Below are 20,695 nucleotides of genomic sequence, written 5' to 3' on the forward strand. Positions count from 1 at the left end.
GAGTAGTAGTTTTTTATTTATTTATTTATTTTGCCAACCTACTGTTTAACTTTCATGCACACATTTAAGATAGATCCCACTTAAATCTTTCTGCTGTCTTAGCAGACACTCACATGACTATAAACGATTAATCGATTAATCAATTAATCAATTAATCTTTTGGCTGAATATAATTTGGCAACTATTTCACTTGACAGAAGCAAAATGTTAAATATTTTCTGGTTTCAGTGTCTCAAATGTGAGATTTTGTCTCATGAGATGTTAAACTGAATACCATTGGCTTTAGGAAATAGTGAGTAGCATGTTTCACTAATTGTGTTTATGTTTAGTAGCGTGTATATAAATATAATAAAAGTTCTGTGTTTCTGTGTTACAAAGTGTGTGTAGCAGCTTGTCTCTCATAATGACCATTTCACAGAACACTGCAGTACTGTCCTACAAAGCTGTGTGATGCATTCGCTGCCAGCTGTACCGTTGTTTTTTTGGTTTTGTGTCCCTCATCATGCACTTTCCACCCATATGTCGTCTCCAACAGTTGTACCACACACACACAAACACACACAAAAGTGAAACTTGATTGTGTAGAGAAACATTTGCTCGCTTTGGCTGTCTAACTTGGAATTAATGATGTGACAGCCATCGCTTTGTTCACCAGTTTATTTCATAACAGGTGTCTTGCATACAAAGGGAAAGTTTGTGTGCCTATCTGTGTGTGTGTGTTTGCCTTTTCAGCCTGGCTGTGTGTTGGACTGCAGACCACAAACAAGCCTGAGGTCTGAGTATTGTTATCTCATTGGTGCAATTATGCCCACTTCTGCTTGCTCACATGCGCGCGCACACACACACATGCACACAACTTTCACCCCATTACCTCCAACCACACCCACCCTCCAAATGAGCTCAAGGGCAGTAGGGGGTGTATCTAAAGGGGGTGTGTGAGTGTGTTTTGGAGGGGTGGGGGGCGGATCGAGGGCAGATTTATTGACGGCTGGGGTACCCTGGTGACAAGAGTCCTAAATCGGGGTGGTCAGGCGTGATCATGCCATGTGAATCGACTTGTCAGGATCACTTAGAGACAACAATGGAGTGGACGGACAGAGAAGAGGAGAGGAGAGGAAACAAGGAGAGGAGAGTAGTGATTTAAGAGATGAATTTATGTGTGTGTGCTAGTAGATATTAGATTGAGGAAGAATTGTATTGTGAGTGTTTGTGTGCAGTTGCAGTGATGGCAGTGCAGGGTGGGGTTATGTTGAATGTGTATGTATGTGCGTGTGTGTGTGTGTGTGTGTGTGTGTGTGTGTATGTGTGTGCGCCATTGAAAGGCCCTTCCTTCTGCTCTATTTACCCAGGTGAATAGGGAAGCTGGACCAAGCCTGAGCGGGAAAACATGTCATTTAATGCTGTGTAAATGTGTGCGTGTGTGTGTGTGTTTGTGTGTGTGTTTGGGTGGGGGTGGTGGGATACTTGTGACTGCATGTAAGTACAAATTCTCAAGACAACAAGTTAGCCACGTGACCCCCTGACCCAATGCCAAACCCAAATAGAAACACGAGCAAACACACACACACACACACGCACACACACACATACATACAGTAACACAGAAATTCCCAGACTTGATTCAGAGCGATTGCAACATTAAACTACTTTTAAGTCTACCACTTATTTGAAAAAAAAACTTTTCTCACTCTCTCTGTCTTTCAGTTTTCTTGCGTGAAAATCTAGACAGAGCCAATGTGAAAGTAGACAAAATGAAGTCTATGTGTCTGGAGTGTGTGTGTGTGTGTGTGTGTGTGTGCTTCAGGGTGTTGCTGGGAAAAGGCCTTGCCCTCAGCAAGTCAGGAAACTGGGTGACAAACCTGACCACACACTCAGCACCAGAAGGCTGTTGGGATGTCTGTGTCTGTGTGTGTGTGCGTGTATGTGTGCGTGTGTGTGTGTGTGTGTGTGTGTGTGTGTGTGTGTGTGTGTGTGTGTGTGTGGTTATTTTTAAAGACCCTGTTTAACTCATGACACCTGTGTAGATACATCTTTTAAAAAAATATTGCTTAATGTTTTTTAATGCGTGGGATTTTCTCTTGTCTTTCTATCATGTATGCTTCTCTATATGCTGTAAGTTAACAGTCATGTATACCCCTTCATGCTTGTGAGCACATTATCCTTTGTGTTCAGAGGTCATGTTAACAAAAAAATTATAAGCACAATCTTGTCCAGTCTACATTATAACAATTATGTGAATACATTTTTTTTTGCAATTTTTCGCAATCTAACTAGGACTTGAACAAATCAAAGCAGGAGCCAGCTGGATTGTCATCATAGTCACAGAAGGATGTGCAACAGGCCTTTTCATTGTGGAAATTTTCATGTAAAAAAAAAACAGGGTAGGACAGCTTTGTTGTGGATGTTGGAGATGCATGTTACAGTAACAAGATGTGTTTTTTGTACTCGCAAGGCACAATCCCAAATATAAATGTGTATTGCATATTATACTTTGTGAGTCTAAAACCTGGAGCAAAGCAAGCTTAATCAACATACACAGTTTCACATTTTATTTCAAAGCAAAAAGTACTAGCAGTCAAGTCTTGATTCGATGTGGAGCTGAAAATGATTAGTCGATTAGTTGATCAACAGCAAATAAGGTCTCTTAGGTCTACTTTTTTAAATAATTAATCGTTTAAGTAATTTTTCCACCACTGCCAAATGTTATATGGTTTCAGCTCTTCAAAAGTGAGAATTTGCTGCTTTTATTTATCGTGTGTGATTGCAAAGTAAAAGATCTTTGGGCTTTGTCGGGTTGGACAAGATAAGCAATATCAAGATGTCACTTTAGACCTTGGATGGGCATTTTTCAACACAATTTCTAGATCACTCATCAGGAAAGCAGAATAATGATAATTTAAATATTTTTTGATTGCAGCCCCATTGTCTGTTATATTAAATTTGCATGATTCAAAAATCCTGAAAAGGGTGGTGATGTTCTTTGAGACTATTGTGTTGATTGACAAAAATGTGTGATCATTGGAAGACTTCATTTGCAACAGGTCTTATTTTCATTCTTCATCCAAAACTCAAATCAAAAAAGTAATGTTATTGTTGTACTTCATAAAGACGCCATCACCTTGGATCCTCTTATAAGTCTGTTATTTTATGATGTAAGTAAACAAAGAACCCAACTATCTTTCATGCTTTCTTCTGTGCTGACCTCCTCCTCTATATTGTTGTTTATTCTCCTCTTTGTTAGTCTTTTATCAAATGGCCAAACGTCTGGGGTTTTTTTCTCTTTGACACTGTTTAGCAGTCCTGACCCACTTTATGTAATGCTAACAGTTATTGTTTTGGGCTATCTGCAGCAGGCACATTGCTCTATACATTCTTTGGTCCAAAGAAACAACAAATAAACGGCCAAACGAATCGCAGCCAAATCTGGGAAGACAGTAACTGTTACAGATGTGTCTAATCGCCTCAGCACCAGCTCCAACAGTCCCCATCTCTCTCTCTCTCTCTCTCTCTCTCTCTCTCTCTCTCTCTCTCATATGTGTGTTCATCTCTCTTACCCTCCTATCTCTCCACCCTCACTCTCTCTCCACATGGCAAGGGTCTATCTGCACAATCTGTGTGCTATGGTTATGTGTGAGCGTATGCATTTTGTGATTGTGAGTCAGTGGGTGCACGTGGGTCATGTTGTATACTGTCCGTGTGTTATGGCCCTCACGTGGCAGACAAATGTGTACATTTTGGGCACGGAAAAATATTCAAAACCCATCTATTCTTAACTCTAGATGGACCTCAGAGACCCTTCTGCAGCATTTGTTGTAACATAGTAACCTTTTGCAAACTAGGAATTTAGAGAGTACTGTATTGAGTTCTGTACGCTATAATATAGGGGTAAAACATAGTTTTACAACTGAATTGTGACTGAATTGAGTTTAAATGTGTCACCTGTAGCACAAAATAAGCCTGCATCTGTGGTATTTGGTCACATATAGGTTTCACTGTCTGTGGCCCTATTTGGGCCAATTCAGGGCAGGCTTGTCCCATATAATTTTCATTTCAGTAGATTTTTTAAGCACTTTTCGGATGAACCATACTGTCAAGATCAAGCTCATATTTACTACATGCTGTATATAAACAGAGGGATTGCCCATGCTGCTTAACTGTACCACAACTTCTCATTGAGCTCTGATGAACAGTTTATTTCACTTTATCTCATCCTCAAACCATAGGATGTTCTGTTTCCTCTCTTTACTATCCTCAGTGTTTTTTACATATACAAATTTGCAGATCTCTGAAAACAAATATTTCCTCACGGTTTGCCAACTCTCTGCTTTGTGTGTGCTTTGAAAAATAAACCCCGTTTTCCTGCACAACCCTCGGCCTGCAAATGGACAACAATGAAAGTGGTGTGGACCTTGCCACACAACAGGATTGATGGAGGAGGTAGGCAGTGGGAGAGAGAGTTCTATACATCGACACATTCAAATGTGCTGGTACTGTGAAGAAGGAGAGACAACCGAGAAACAGCAGAGGAAAAGGTCTGAAGAGTATTAATCAACACACTCTCACTCCCAACTCATCACATTTGGACGCTTGGTCAAGACCCCTTGGCGTCACTTTTTAACACCCTGTGTACCCCTTTGACGTAATTGACGTTTATGGCTCTGCGGTCAAGTCAGCAGCAATAAATATGCAAAGTCCTGTCAAGTAAGCAACATTAAACATGTGATGTCCGGTTATTGTGAAAAGATCGAAATTTTGTTAGGTTTGGGCAACAAAAGTACTTGGTTAGGTTTAGGAAAAGATCATGGTTTGGGTTAAAAAATAACTATGTAATGTTGTGTTTCATTACTTGTGTAACTTACGGAACCTACATAACACATGAAACGGAAAGCGGAGTGCTATTTGCTTCCAAATATGTATGTGTTTCCTGTTAAAACACAAAGCTAGGGAGGGATATTGACTGATGTTTGCAGTAGCCATCAGCACTGAATGTGCGTTACTCCCGTACCCCATCATGCAGACTCTGTGCGGGCCGGTTCCAGCTCCCGATTGAACAGAGACAAGGACCAGGACCGAACACATCCTCTGAAACTCTCAGAGACCAGTTTGATGACAGGGAATACAGTATTGAGGTGGTTTTCTTGCCAGGTTTGGCTCTAGGGGCTGCAGTCAGCTAACATGACTCATAGCTGCATGGCTAACCAAGCTAACTAGCTTCAGAAGCAGACAGATGAAGTTAGCAGCAGTTAACGGTTCAGCAAAAAGTAACGCTATGTGTCCATCCTGAAGCTCTGTAAATTACCTCGGTACTGTATTCCCTGTCGGTCGTTGAGGATGTGTTCGGTTCTGTTCAGGCTGTGTTCACTGGGAGGCTGCTGAGCGCGGTTTCGTTGCCCACTCGCCCGCCTCCAGTTCTGGCGCCCATTCCGGAGCAGCTACCCGCCATCTCTCCCTGCTGGGTGCCCCATTCATTAGACGCTAGATTAATACACACCCCCGAGTGCAGGACGAGTCAACATTTTAAAATCGTTTTCCAGGAAATGACTAAATCTAAAATACCATCAAGGATACCTACAAAACAGCGTTTTTTATCATTGTTGGGCCAGATGCTGGCGTATTGGTGACATATAGTGCAAGGCATATGCAATAAAAACAATTAGACATGGTTTCATGTGAACTTAAAAATACATTCAATGTTGACTTTTTGTCTCACACAGGAAATAAACACGGGTCTCCTGTTTTAAAGTCCGCTTTCTGGCCTTATTTGGATTTCTATGTTAAATATCCTACACCTACCTTTTGCGTTCAATGTGATGCTCCAGAGCTTTCCTCAGTGCGTTGAACTATGATGCTCCATATGTGATGACTTGGGAGTGAGAATATGTTGTAGAAACACAGAAGAAAGTTATTTGACAAGGGAAGGGTGAAAGCATTTCAACTCTGGAGAAACCTTGGGGATTGAAATATAGGGGGTGGAGCTTCTGAGGGAGCACTGAAGGGAGGGGTGTTATTTGTTTGGCAGTTGAGGAATCACTTACTCTCCCTTTAAGTCTGGAGCTAGAGCTGGGAGGGGATTAGCTTAACTTAGCATAGACTGGAAGCAGGGGCAAACAGCTAGGTTGGATCACCTAAGTTCAAATATATGTCGTCACTAAAGCTGACACATTAACACATTGCAACATTTGTTTAATCGATGCTCAAGCAAAAATGTAAAAACGACAATTTGTACTTACGTGCTGTAACTAATTCTTGGCAAATAATGGGTCTTTTTCACAGCCGACATTTTGACTTGTGATAGTACCAAAAGCACTGGTGTTACTAATAACATTAACAATGGTTGCATGGTTCTTTTCAAGCGTCCCCGTAAGCTATGACAGCGAGCCAGCATGAACAACATCAGGACCCTGAAACTGGAACATCTAAATGGAATTCAACCATCCTAAATGTCAAATATGTCAAAATATTTTCTGTGAACAAAGAATTTATCCATCTGTCTACTACATGCTGGACAAGTTCTTTATGAAAGTAACCGTAACCCTAGCTCTCTTTATAACCACAAATTTTGTTTTTAACATTTCTGTTTGTGTAACAATTAAACCAATGAGATTCAATGTGTTAATTAATGTGTTTTAGAGGGCCTGCTAATCAGACTTTTTAAAAACCTTTTAACAGAATCAGTCTAGCTCTTTCCCTGTACTTTTTCTCTAAGTTAAGCTAAGCTATGGATTCATAGAAGTATAACACTGTTTCAATCTCACTGAACCCTCTTGTTTTTTCTCTCCCTGTATCTTCATCCCTTGTCTTCTTCTCTGCCCTCCACTTCTCTCCTCATCTCTGTTGGATGGGTAGGGTAGTTATCAGGCCCGGCCAGCCCAGCCCAGCCCTCCTCCCTGACCGCTGCCAGCAGGGAGCGGCTGCTCTTGCCTGAGTATCTTTGACCACAACATCACCCAGGGAATGAGGAAATCAGGCTAGAGTAATCTATGCAAGCACAGAGCACGCTGGCCACTATGTGAGTGCATGGAGTGTGTGCATATTGTGAGCATGCACGTGTGTGTTCAGGAGCCCGCCACTTCTGCAACATCCGGCTATAAATCTATTGTGACACGCCAAACTGAATTTATGAGCCAATCTTCTTGCAACAGACACGTTTGATTTGAAAAGGGAAAGGATGGAATTAAAAAAAATGAAGCAGTGAGAGTGAACTTCTGCTTTGACATTTAGAGCTGAATATTTTGTTTTAAAAAAAATACCATTTTCATGTGTGTATTTTTTTTTTAAAGTTTACCTTTTTAACCTTTTTTATGTTGTCTCAAATTGTTGACATTGTCCAATAATGTCTAAATGTGAAAATAACTATCTGAAGGTCCTGTTTGCATTTAGAAAAAAAAGTTTTTTACCAGTTACATGCTACATCCAGAAGTCATGATTTTCTTGACTTGACTTACTTTACTGCAATGTCTTTACATCGTTGTTGCCATGGACTCAAAGCTAAACTAGAATCCAAGCAGACAAAGGTGCAACTGGACACATCACACCATTGATAAGGGGAACACTGTGGAAGCCATATTTGGGCCTGTGACAGAAATACCTGACATCTTTGCATTTCCTCCTTTGCAGAAAGGTCAGTGCATGTTTTTTTTGTTAAAGAGGATATAAATAGGAGTCATTTAAACTTTGACTGCACTGGCTGCACATTTTAACACGCCTAAATGCAAAACCCAACAGCCCTTCTCATTATTTTTGACTTTTGGAATTTTGTTTGTCCATCCATTCTAAAAAGCTGCCTATTTTAACAGTTTTTGCATTTTAAAATACTTGGGTTTGCCTTATACATGTTTATAAGAATTTCTGTGTTATTTTAGTGTCTCTTTGCCCCTTGGGAACAAAAGCCCTCTTCTGAACTGAAATGAACTTGACAAAATTCAATATCAGTGTTTTGTTGATATTGTGCATTATCACACTCTTCTGATGCCTTTCTCAAATGATTGCTGCACTGCACTGTTGATGATAACAAAGTCACATTCCTCATATTACTCTTTCCACTTGATAACAGGAGCTAACACTTAAGAGCTGGGAGGTTTCTGGTCCAGTCTACTGTCTGAGGTCACTAAATAGTAAAGATATGGGATGACCAACTATTCACATTGTAGGATGTCATGTCTTATGATTCCATCTGGGTCTACATTGTTTTTATCAATAAACTACCATCCACACACACACATGCACACACAGGCAGCTGCCTTCTCACTCAGTGGAAGCAGGTGTCTGTAAATCTCGTGGGGTTTGGGGCTTTGGGTTTTGTTGTTTTTTTTTTCTTTTCGTTTGGGTGTAGTAGAAGATGGTGAAATTCCCAATATGAAAGTCTGCTTCTTGCTCTGGCCTCTTTCCACAAGCCCCCTCCACACACACACACACAAAACCACACACACTACAAGAGCTGACAGGGAATTTCAAACCCAATGTTGCTGTCTGTTTACACCATTATTGGTACAACAGTTAAACATGTTATATATATATATAGATGTAAAAAAATAAATAAATATTTGTCACTCAAAGCTGCAGTAAGCATGCATGCACCCCCGAGGAAACTATTTCTGTTTGGCCCTGCCTTAAATATCACGGTTCCTGTTAGCTGTGTCTGTCATGATGAGTGTCATTTCTGTTTATGCATCCCTCCGAGACTACTACTTGAGATGGGAATCTATATTTGAGGGCACTGTGGTGGCTCACGGTGAGGAGGGGGTGCAGGTGGCTAGAGGGAGGTGAGGGGGGAGAGAGCTCCGAGGGAGGTGGTGTAAATATAGCTCCTGGTCTGAGTCTGGGCCCCTTGGCTTTCATGGCCTCACAGGAAAACAAGTCTCCTCAAGAGACTAAATTTGGAGCTCATACATGTGTGCAAGTGTGTGTATTTGGAGAACAATGATGAGTGTGGGGTTTTATACAGTCATTGTACACAGTACATTTTCACATGTGCTCACATCTGTGTCTGAAGTAAATCTCGAACTCTGTGTGAAGGAGTTGAGGGTCAGTTTCTTCACCAGAGGAAACTTTCTCCTTGTATTTATGGAAAATGCGCGTGAGCCATCACCCTTATCCACAGAGAAAGAGGCAGCGGTTGGGTATATTTGCTTATTACCTGTACTGGCTGGGAAACTCACTTAGTAATTGGCAGATGGAGGGAAAGTTTTATGATATGCTCTGCACAATTTTGCAGGATTATGTATGTGTGTGTGTGTGTGCGTGTGTGCCGGGAGGGTGGGGTGTGGGGGGTATTTGAATACTACAGTTCTCAGAAAAATTTGAATACTAGAGATAGGTTCCACTTTGGAGACACCCAAGAGCAAACAGTTAATTCACTTTAAACAGAGGAATTACTCTAGACAATGGTGTGCCTTCACACTGCTGTTTACAATTGTAACTTGAACCACTACAGGCTATTTGTGCTACTGTTATGATTTATAAAAGTGTATTTGCAGCTTAAATATATGGAAATGTTGTGTAGTCTTTGAAATCTTTTAAATTGCCATCACTGTGACGCCTTCAATTTCAGACATTATGTTACGTTCTTTAAAATGGTATTCCCAGAATGAAACAGAGCTGTAAAAAACAACAACACACTTTATTTACTAGGCAGTATATAAAAGTATAAAAACATGAAAACTTGGCATGTATAAATGCTTTTATAAAATAATTTTTGCTCGAAAGCTAGTACAAAAACAAGGCATTAAACGTATAAAAAGATTGTCTGCTAAGTGTTTGACACGGGCTACTGCAGTCTTAGTAAGAAAACAAAATGCTGATTGAATATGCAGTACAAAACAATAGTATTCAAAGAACTGTAGAAAAACAACTTACATACAAAAGTTTAAAATGGGCTTTTGTTTGTAGTATAATATAAAATATCAGTGTTTAGTACTCTCGCTTTTTATGGAGAATATAAAATTCAAGTGCAGCTTGGTCTTACTCTTACTGGGTGAAGCTCATGGTTTGAAACACGTATGCCCATTTAAGATTTTTAAATGTATAAATATCCTATTTTTTTTATATACTTAAATTTTAACAAATATAATGTTTGTTCATTGAATGTTTCCCCCTACAGGATACTGTGAACGCCAGAAATTAATTAAAAGTTGAAATGAGAAGTAAATTTTTAGGAAATAAAGGTGCCAGTGTGGTAACCAGGTAATACTAATAAGGCTGGCCCCTTCTGTTGTGTAAAACATGATTACTCATAGTTGAATAATGATAAGAACAGATGTAGCTGTTCTTGTTCAGTAGTTGTGTTTACATGAGGTGGCACAGAAAAAACACTTGAAATTCTCAGTAGACCCATTTGTAATCTGTAAAAAAAACAAGGACAAAAAAAGAGAAAGGTGTCTGAAATACAGAGGTCAGTTTTGAATTAATTAATATGCCTTTGGATTTATGATAATGCTAACAGGGCTTAAATACTTAACTTACAACACTGCTCCATTGGCCAATTGTAAAAGAAAACCACTACAACAAAGCTATCATCAAAGCAAAAGAAATAAATTAATCAACTTGTTCTTTATATTAATATCAAAATTCAGAATTAATAATACAGCCCATTGCAAATTATATAGCCACCGTTTCCCATTTATAATACAACATTAATAATAATACAACGACGAGACAAAAAGTGATAGGACTTACATTTCCAAAAACCAAAAGCAAATTCTATATAAAAGATTTTAAAAACAAAAAAAGTACAGTCTTTGGTTGGTTGAAATCCAACAAGTGTGAGTGTAAAAACACCAATGGCAAAGAGCCTCTCCCAACTGTTGTACCACAACAAATATGAAACCTGCAGCGCTGCGTCCAGCGCAGGGATTGTTGATGTTTTCAGATCAACATGTGTCTCGGTCTACATGACCAGTGTCCTCGTAGAGTAAGTGTTGATGTACTTGTGGCTCTGCTCCGAGGCCAAAACGATCTCCTCTGTTTTCCCACAGGTTACCTGCTCCCAGGAACTGAGCTGCTGCTGTCAACGGAAAGAGAGGATGATGAGTTTTTATGGCAACATGCAATCTCCACAATTTTAGTATTCTTTTTCCCCCCCTTAAATCCATCAATACATACAAACTTATCCACACCTGTAGTGGGCTGCCCATGCCTCTGCGAGAGAGGTGGTAGGTTTTGTGTCCATCTTCACTCAGTAATGAGCTAGTAACTAGGTCCTGAAAGAAAATGTAAAAAAAATGTATCTTAACAAGAGAAGCCAGGCTGATTTACACAACCAATGTTACATCAAATACGACAACAGTACTCAAAGTAAAATAGTACAGAATGCAGAAGAAGGGATACCTTCCATATATTCTGAGGTCAATTGTTATTTGAGGTGAAGAGTAAGATTTGAAGAAATTTGTAATTAAGGATAGCTTCACATTGATAAACATGAACTGTTGGGATGCTTACAGGTACTTCCTGAGCGGGGCCGTTGGGTGAGAAGAGCTGTGTGTGAAGGTCTTGTCCTTCCCACTGCATACACGGGCTCCTCTCACACGGGGACTCCACCTAGGACCCCAAACACATCACGGTCAGGCAACGTACATATTTGTGAAGAGTCATACAAACTTGGTTACCCATAAATGCTGCTGATTTTTTTCTCATTTACCCACATTTGCTACCACAACTGCAAACTGAAAGTATATTCCACTTTTCAGCTTTGCCTTTGTTTCTCAACATAAAAACTAAAACTTCTCAAGTCAGTCTCACATTAGTTGTTTTTTTGTGTATGTGTATGTGCTTATGTTGAGCGGAAAGTACCTCTTGCTTTATCTTCTTCAGAGGAGGCTGATCAATGGCACACTCCATTGGCTCCTGCTTGATGGACTGCTGCTCCAAAGGGCCATTCTGGAAAAGACACAAATCCTCAAGTGAGTCACATGGACAACAGCAAGTACAACAGAGGTTAACATGACAAATTCAAGATTTAAGATATTTTCTCTTTCTCACCAGTAGTTTAAGGGGTCCATACTTGGCCTCCTGCAGGGCCATTGGTGACCTGAAAGGTGTGGGTGTACAAGGAGATGATTCCAGGATCGAACGACGAATATTTGGAGTTCTGAACCTGAGAGAACGAAAGAGAGATGACTGTAAAGACCCATTTACCACAGTTCTGCATAATAAAATATGTTTGAGGTGGAGCCACTCACATGTCATTCTCTTTCTGGGGCCTGACAGTGTGGTCGATCAGAGGCTTGGAGTCCACGGGCGAGCTCATTGGTAAACTGTCGTTGTCGGAGTGTTCTGAGCTCATTGACTGGTTGAGAAACTGTGAAAGAGAAGGAAGGAAACCAATCATTCAAAGTAGCCAACAGGTTTATTTGAAAGTAGTAACAATCTGGCAGATCATGGGAGCACAATTGCTCGAAGCTACAGAAATCGAGAGGAAAGGAGAAAAGTGGGCAGGTGTTATAAATGAAATGACTGAAATCAACCAAAAAGATGGAAAACAACAGCAGAAACACTAAATCTGAATGATTGGTTGTTGCTGTCATCAGGTGACAAGTTGGTGACTGGATGGATTCTGACCACATGCGACTACTTTAACTACCTGTGAGGGTGAAAAAGGTAGGTTTCTGCCTGGTGAAGGCTTGGGAGTTGAGCAGATGAAACCAGCCCATGCTCCGTGAGCAGTACTTGAACCCTGACTGGGCAAGGCCCTGTCTGTTCTGAGAACGCTCCTATCCAAGAGCCCACTGGTAGTGGCCTCCTCCACTGAGGAGAGGCTCTAGGAAAAGGGTGGGAAAATATGGGTCAAGGCCCAATACTGGGGAAAATCTATGTTGCTAATTGCTAAGCTATCTTTTTCCAACTAGACCTCACTGGCCATAGCACACAAAAATGTCATCTTAACTTATGGCCCAACTACGCACTAAAGGCAGATATTTACCGAATCAATGACAGATTCCATGAACTCTGGAATAGTATTTGAGAACGTTGGACTGCTGTGATGGCCATTGCTGTTATTGTTATTGTTGCGAATGTTATTGCTGTGGGCACGTGTTGCAGAGGCGCTCTCCTCGGGTAGGCAGCTTTGGTCGAGAGGCAGGGCAGGGGCAGCTGCCTGGTGACGAGGTAACATTCCCATACACTCTGAGCTGTCAGTCAAAGAGCTCTGGCTGGCCCAGCTTGAATAGGGCAAATTCATCTGCGGGAGAAAAGAATACAAAGAGTGAGGACTAGAAATAGCTGTCAAAGAATGGTTGTCTGAAAATGTGAGTGTCAAACAAGCACAAGAGAGAAAATGCAAGCCTGACAATAAGGGAAGAGGTGCAAAAATGAACAAAATGCAAAAAAGAGAAGAAGAAAGGGAACTTTAACATAAAGAGTGACAGAAGTGTAGAGGGTTGCACAAGGGGTCATGCACACACGCAAAAATGGTGATATGGTCCTATTTCATCACTTTTGCAGAAACAGACCCCCCAGATGTTTCCTCCTCCTTATTCACGCAAACACACACATATCCAACCACTGTCCTTAAAGCCGGGGTCAAATACACATGCACATAAATTGTGCTGTCACACTAACATTTCGCAGCTCAGTCACATACATACATACACACACACACACACACACACACACACACACACGTGACTCACTGGTAGTGACGGCTGGCCTCTCAGCTCATCTTCTGTTGACATGAGCAGCAGTTCGATCTCTTTCACCCTCTGCTCCTTCTCAGGGTCCTCCTCACTATAGTGTCTCTGAGAAAAAGAGAGCAGGAGGTGGATTTTAGCAGCAATTCGAACCTGTTCTTGTCTTACAATCCCTCCTGTTGCCTCACTATAGTTATCAGGAACACTGCGTTAACTTTCTGTTCTTACCTGTATAGCAGCGGTTCCATGCTGGGGAATGTTCAGGATGTTCAAATGCAAGGCCATGGGGAACGGTACCTGTTAAGGCAATCGGAAAGACACATCAAATAAATGAATCACCTGCAGTTACATAATTGGCGTCACTTAGTTTTCCTGCCAGCATTCCAAGTTTTGATTTAGAGCCCACTCACTCGGTGTGTGTCGGGGATGTAGGCGTATGGCGACAAGGGAGGCAGCTGCGCGTGACTGGGCGAGTTGTGGGGGAAACCCATGTGACTGTTGACCTTGACGTAGCCATGGCTGATGGAGAGTGAGGAGCTGCTGTTCTTCGATGTGGCCTGAAGATAGCCCTCCTGTTCCACCTTTCGCCTCATAGTGGAATTCCAGTGATTCTTTATAGCGTTGTCAGTCCTGCGGGTCACGAACAACAAGCACATTTACATACAGGTTGTTCATTACAAAACAAAGCACGCACAACATGCTGGACCACTGGCGCTACTTGATAGCACTATCAATACAGGCGCACACAGAGGTTGCCGCAGATTGACACAGTCTCAGTCACGCATACGCTTAGACACACACAAAAATGATCATTATCAGTTCAGAGCAATTACAATCATGTCAAAAAGCTACAGTATAGTTTTTGTCCTGGCACTGTCTTTTAACCTTTTTTTACACCCAGTCATTCTGTATTCATATCTTTCAAAACAATGACAATACTTCCTGTATTCACACCTCAATCTTCTTTTATTTTCTGTGTGTTCACTTTGTCCCTTTTCTCATTTGTTTCTTCTTTTTTCATTGTTCCTTAAGCCTCCTCCCCCTTCTCCATTGCACCCTCTCAACCGCAATATTGCACAGCAAACCAGCAGAGTTCAGTGATTCATCTAGCTTCTCTTTTTCCACCTTTGCCTCTTCTTAATTTTCTGTCTTACCTGCCAGGTAACAGCTTAGCGATTTCGGCCCACCGATTGCCCAGCTTCTCATGTGCCTGGTAGATGATGCGATCCTCCTCTTCTGTCCACGAGGTCTTCTTCACCTCTGGATTCAGGTGGTTGTGCCAGCGCTCACGGCATTGCTTGCCGATGCGCCCCTTTAGGTGCTTGGCGATCACCGACCAGCGCTTGGCTCCATACTTCTGGACCAGTTCAATCACCTAGGGTGTGTGTGTGTTTGTGTGTTTGTGTGTGTGTGTGGGGGGGAGGAGTAAATGGTAGTAGAGGGGCATGAGAAAAGAGGAAGGAATGAGCAATAACAGGTGGGAGAGGGAGAAGTAAAGGGGTACAGAGTAAGAAAAAGAAGGTAAAAGATCAAGGGTATATGAGGGATAGAATAGATATGATATGGCAACAAAAGGGAGAAAATGACAATACAAAACTTGTTAGTTACTCAGAATCATCACAGAATCTTACGCACTGTGTCATTGAGTGCTTCTCCTCTCCTCTCCTCCCTCCTTCCTTCTTTTGTTATCTTTCAACTTGTAGAGGTGATTGAGAACACCTGGTGGTGAGCAGTGAGGGAGTTTCCAGAGGAACGTTAGCCACTCTGCTAATCATTACAGTGGCATCTGGGTGGAAATATAACTCCTTTGGACTAGTCCAAATAAATACTTCACGTGTTTTAAGAGACCAAGCATGTTACTTGTTGAGTAACGGTACCTTTTTGGGAAACTAAAAATGTGCAACAGCAGCCAGGGAGTTGCTACAGAATAGTTGCTTTAATCACACAGGAACATAAGTAATTGTTGTTTTGGGTTTTTTTGCCTGTTTCCTGTGAGTAGTAGTAGTAGTAGTAGTAGTAGTAGTATCTACTAAATCCAAATTACCAAATGCTGCCCTGACCCAATAGTGTTAAAAGTAAATACTGATGGCTCTCTAAGACATCTTTGTGTAGACATTATGAAGTTAATTTGATCAAAGAGCATTGCTGTGAAGGTTCTAATATAATATATGCAAAGACAAATGTGGCTTCATCATTGATATCCAGTATTTTCTGTTACCCATGATGTCCTGTGTGCATTTTAAAGCTTCCATTAAAGTCCTAGAAGGTTGTTTTCTTACCCTCTGGTCCTCCTCTTTGGTCCATGGCCCTTTGATGAGTTCTGGGTTGAGAACCTTCTGCCACCTGTGCTGGCACTGCACATCTGTACGATTCTGGTAGGCCAGAGAGCAAGGGGATTAGTAATCATCCTGTAACTATGGGAGGTTACATGCATATAAATCAGCAGATCTAAGTTACATAGATGGACCTTAAGACTCATTCGGAAATAACAGAAATGAAACACAACTTTGCCACAACACTATGTTGTCAAATGCTGCTTATGTTTATTTCTGTGTGCCTGCATGCATTGGTGCATGTATGTACGCACTACTACTTACAGTTAATAAGCTTGCAATGAGTTTCCAGTCTTCTGATCCATGAAGCTCGACAAGTTTCTTCAGCTTCTCATCCTGAAAACAGACAATACATTTTGCAGATTGTCAGACATATAATATATGCCACTGCAATGAATGCCACCACCGACAATATAAAATGAACATAATTGAATGTGGTTGGACTAGACAATAAAAAGACAGGTTCCCAAGTTACTGGGGAAGTGATTTTGCCTTAGGCAACTTCTGTGTAACATGTAAGCTGTGTCAAATATTTTGTATCGAACAACAGGTTTCTAGGTTTTTAGATAGGTGACTATGTGTACCTCTTCTCGTGTCCAGCGTGTTTTGCCGAGGTGTCGTTTCCCTGCCTTGGCCAGTGTTCCATCATAATCATGTTCATACATCTCAGTCTCCTCCTCATCCTCCTCACTACTGTAAACACTGCATACATACATACACACACACACACAGGGAGAGAGGGAGAAAAAGAGACATTTAAAGTGGAGGCTGTGTGAATAGTAAAAGATAATAGAAGTTAAATAATAACACAATAAGTACCTGTCTATTTCCAAACTACTCCCTAATCGTCTCTTTACACAGTGAATAAAGAACTCAGCCCACTCTTTAACTCATCAGGTGTCAACACAGACAGAACCAGTCATTCTTGAAGGTTTGGGTGCAGGCCTTTAGCCAAGACACCCACAAGGGGAGAGACAGAGAGAGAGAGAGAGAGAGAGAGAGAGAGAGAGAAAGAGAGGGGGGGGGGGCAGCAAGGGGGAGGGAGGGAATGGATGAACAGGTTCCAGTGTTTTTGGTTTCCACAGATACTGGGATTGGCACATGCAATCATGATTTTTGTGACCCTGGCATGTTCAGGCCTGCATTGACATTGTACAGCACAGCCATGCATGCATGCCTACACACACACACACACACAAACCACACACACCACACACATGCTTACACCAAGTGGATGGTTAACCAATCAGAATCTTGAGCATGGACAACGTGGAAGCTGGTAGGGTACTTTGGTGTCACACAGCAACAGGTGAACAGAAACCCACTGAGAGGTGTGTGTGTGCTGTGTGTGTGAGTGTGCACACCCGCCTGTACAAGAAGATATTTATGATGGATTAAGTTCCTTTTTTTTTGTCCAAAATGCATGACTACCAGATTAATAGAAATGGATTTAGAGCAGTCATTTTATGTTTTAAGTAAATCAACATAAAATGCTGTGACATAGGAGTTTGTTTAACAATCAAAACATGCTCATACTCAGAAACGAAATGACACAGAATTTGCTTGCACAAAGAAGCAAACAAAACACAATTAATACAACATACTCTACTCATGCTGAGAATGATGAATCAACTGAAAACTGCATCAAGAAAATACTGATCATTGATCTTATCTCAGACAGCACCCTGGTTTTGCGTTGGGTGCACTTTCTCCAGGTTATCTCTAAAACTATGAGCATAAACTAATATCCCGCACTGAAACTACAAGTGGTAAAACTAGAGCAACAAAGATGTCACGCAAGCTAAATATAAAAAAATCAGCCTGATGCATTTCAGAGAAAGCTGGTCCCGGTCGATGACCATCAGCATAGTGTACAAAATTCTAAGCTGGTGAGAGTGAGTGAAGCTTCAATTTGTGGCGATTCGTATATCAAAACAAGGGAAATACAAAAAAATACAGCCTCTCCTCGAGACAGGGGCTCATAGAGTACGCCGTGAAAGAGCAGTTTCCAAAATAACAGTGAGCGCCCCTCGCTTTCAGAGATGCTGCTGCAATCAGCACGCACGTTTCATCAAGGCGTGTTTAAAATGATATTTAAGCTAAACCGTAGCCTAGTATAAGATCCACTCTGAAAGTTAAAAGACAACAACGTGAAAATGAAAATACATGTGTCTGTGTGGCTGGCTGGGGTGACGGTCACCGGAAAATCCGAGCGCAATAGCCTACAGTTTAAATATTATCAAAACCTTCATAAACTCATGTTAGGACATGAAATAGCTTGTTGCAATACATTCAAGTCTCTGAGTGCGTGGTTTAGACATAGATAGATAGAAGCCGTGCTGCATTGTGTGAGTTTGTATTCATTATAGTCTCCTGTTAAAACCAATGTCCACGCTCCGTCTTCTGCACGCGCCTGTCCGCCCGCCTAATGTTATTAATGCGTGCGTGTATCTATGTGAGAGAGAGACAGTGTGTGTGTGTGTGTGTGTGTGTGTGTGTGTGCGTGCGTGCGTGAGTAAGACAGAGAGAGAGACAGAGAGAGAGAAACCCTTTCTCGCTCCCACCACTGACAGCAGCGCGAGGAGCGCACATGCCAGATGACCACCGCCACCTGTCATGGGCGCGCGAGCGAAAACACCCACACCACTACTCAACGGCCAAGAAAACAAAACGATTCACAAACACAAAAAGAGCTTTAAAAAATTAAGCGCTAATAAACAAACCCAACGAACTCTGTCAACAAGATGCACTCCAAACCCCTCAGCTCTCCCGACAGAAACGATGCCCAGCGTAAGAATAAAACAGTAACGTTAACTACGTAAGATATAACACGCACGTAAGTTAGAGGGAAAAAGAAAGTTAAAGTGAATGTAAGAGTAATTTGTCTGTTTGAGCTTACCTGTTTCTTGGCCGCCGAGCCATGTAAATATCTGTAGAGCGGCTCACAGGTTGCGCTAAGCATGTACTTTCGCTATCTGCGCTGGGTTTGTTCTCCAGTCGGGGAGGCAGGTTGACATTAATTTAAACTGCAGCAGCCTCTCCACCGCTCCTCCCCTCCTTCGCATCCCGGTAAATTTGGCGCTCCACAGCGTGTGCGGCCGAATGCGCATGTCCCAAGAAAAGTCCACTTCAACGCCGTCCGAAGATTTCCATTTACGGGTTGAACGAACATTGGAAAAGTCATGTTTTGGTTCATATCCAAAGCGATTAAAATTAAATGAAATATTAATGTGTTAATAGAAACAAATATTAAAGTATCTTAATCTTAATCTTTAATTTATTTGCTAAGAACATCCTATAAGCTACTATCTTAATTAAAATAATCTTACACTGCTTAGCAAGATCCACACCATAACAATTGGATGATAATACAAATACCCTGATAAAACAAATGGGTAAATTGAGTGTTGGTGGGACAAATTTGGCGCCTCAATGGTTACACTGTAGCTACACCTCCAAAACACGGTAAATGGCCTCATAGATGTGTTCAAAATTACGAAGCGTTCTTGAAGGCACCACATCATCTTGTAGACTTGCCAAAGGCGCGTTTTGCCTGGCCATCCGCGCTACACGCTTTTTGTCAACAATTTTCGTGAGTTACTTCTCCTCTGGTCAAAAGGAGAAGGAAACTCATGTGTCTGGGCTAAGTAAACACTTACGGAATGGGTTTTGGCGTGCGAGGAAAGTGAAGTTGCAATGCTTTCTGTGCTCGGCTACCTGTTTGTGGAGTGCCTGCTGGGGTTAATCGTGGTTACAAGTAGCTACAGATGTTTCTCAGTGATAAAACATGCAACACCTTGGTCTAATCGTTCGGCGATAAAATGAGCTTTTGTGCTAGCCCAGATAAAGAAAGTTAAAGAAATGCAGTGGCACTTAAACTTTTTGTGGGAATGTATTGCACATGACTCATAGGACAACTGCTTCATGACTGTCTTTATATTTTCAGGTTGCCTATTGAGTTTCTTAAGCGGCAGCTTGCTGATGATGTCTTTGCACTTGTTCAAAATAAACCACATTTAAATTAGGAACAAGTTGAGCCTGTTTTCAGCAACTCTCTCTCAATGATGAATAGCATAATGCTCCTTACTTAGCTCTATTGCATAACTTATGCATTAATCTGTTGAGGCCTCCATGTATTTTGATTATTTTGTTTTGGTTGAGTTCTTCATCGTCCCTGCTCCACTGTCCTCGCTCACCCATTCATTGCAGGGAGGGGGGTTAATGCTTTATTTGTATAAATGTGTCCTCTCATTGTATGAGTTCCTCCATACGCGACCGTATTGTCCTGGTCACTTATAATTACTATCACCCCAGACCAGCCTATTGTCCCAGGCCAGTCATCATAATAGTGGCCTGATAAAAGGCTATACACACACGGTCATGAACTGCAAATTTCACTATTTTATTCAACAGCTTCAGCAGTGGGTTCACTGAAGTGAAGACAGAGAGAAATGTCAAGATTTACAGGATTGGAAGTGGGTTAAATGAAGGACAGCATGAAACATATTTTTAAAAATTGTTATGTGCATTATTATTTATACAATCCAGTGATGAAAATGGATTTTTTGGTTCAGAAGCTAGACATTTGTGTCATTAAAATATGTTGTTGTTAACATTTAGTGCCACTAGGCTACATCTAACTGCTGGCCTGTCAAATAAACTAGGCTAACACATGGTTGCCTGGTTGCAGTCACCTGTAGGCATCAAATCCTATACACACCTGTACACAAGCATTGTTCC

General features: G+C 41.4%; 1 protein-coding gene across 4 annotated transcripts; it reads right to left on the bottom strand.

Annotated features, from left to right (window-relative positions):
• Positions 1 to 9,600: 9,600 nt before the first annotated feature.
• Positions 9,601 to 18,998, bottom strand: myb (v-myb avian myeloblastosis viral oncogene homolog). 4 transcript variants are annotated; one of them, XM_038727295.1, is made up of 16 exons: positions 18,855 to 18,998; positions 16,540 to 16,657; positions 16,220 to 16,291; positions 15,902 to 15,994; positions 14,777 to 14,997; positions 14,033 to 14,252; positions 13,851 to 13,919; positions 13,626 to 13,730; positions 12,917 to 13,174; positions 12,578 to 12,754; positions 12,177 to 12,295; positions 11,977 to 12,091; positions 11,788 to 11,874; positions 11,437 to 11,535; positions 11,115 to 11,198; positions 9,601 to 10,999 (listed from the first exon to the last, which is right to left on the bottom strand). In XM_038727295.1, the coding sequence occupies exons 1-16, from the start codon at positions 18,875 to 18,877 to the stop codon at positions 10,886 to 10,888; spliced, it is 1,974 nt and encodes a 657-aa protein (XP_038583223.1). In that variant the 5' UTR covers positions 18,878 to 18,998; the 3' UTR covers positions 9,601 to 10,885. The 4 variants fall into 4 exon arrangements, with proteins under 4 accessions (XP_038583223.1, XP_038583227.1, XP_038583225.1 ...); XM_038727299.1 differs by having other exon boundaries at positions 9,601 to 11,002; positions 18,855 to 18,934; XM_038727297.1 differs by lacking the exon at positions 12,578 to 12,754 and having other exon boundaries at positions 9,666 to 10,999; positions 18,855 to 18,997.
• Positions 18,999 to 20,695: the final 1,697 nt, after the last annotated feature.

This window comes from Micropterus salmoides, unplaced genomic scaffold, assembly GCF_014851395.1.
Source record: "Micropterus salmoides isolate LMB-PRFRI ecotype aquatic unplaced genomic scaffold, ASM1485139v1 Ms_hic_scaffold_18, whole genome shotgun sequence".
NCBI classification, from domain to species: domain Eukaryota; kingdom Metazoa; phylum Chordata; class Actinopteri; order Centrarchiformes; family Centrarchidae; genus Micropterus; species Micropterus salmoides.

Coding starts and splice junctions, on each gene's coding strand:
- myb (XM_038727299.1), bottom strand. CDS start 18,877: ATGGCTCGGCGGCCAAGAAACAG. Junction 15,995..16,219: donor TCATTGCAAGCTTATTAACT/GTAAGTAGTAGT, acceptor CTGGCCTACCAG/AATCGTACAGATGTGCAGTG. Junction 11,536..11,787: donor TGAAGAAGATAAAGCAAGAG/GTACTTTCCGCT, acceptor TTGGGGTCCTAG/GTGGAGTCCCCGTGTGAGAG.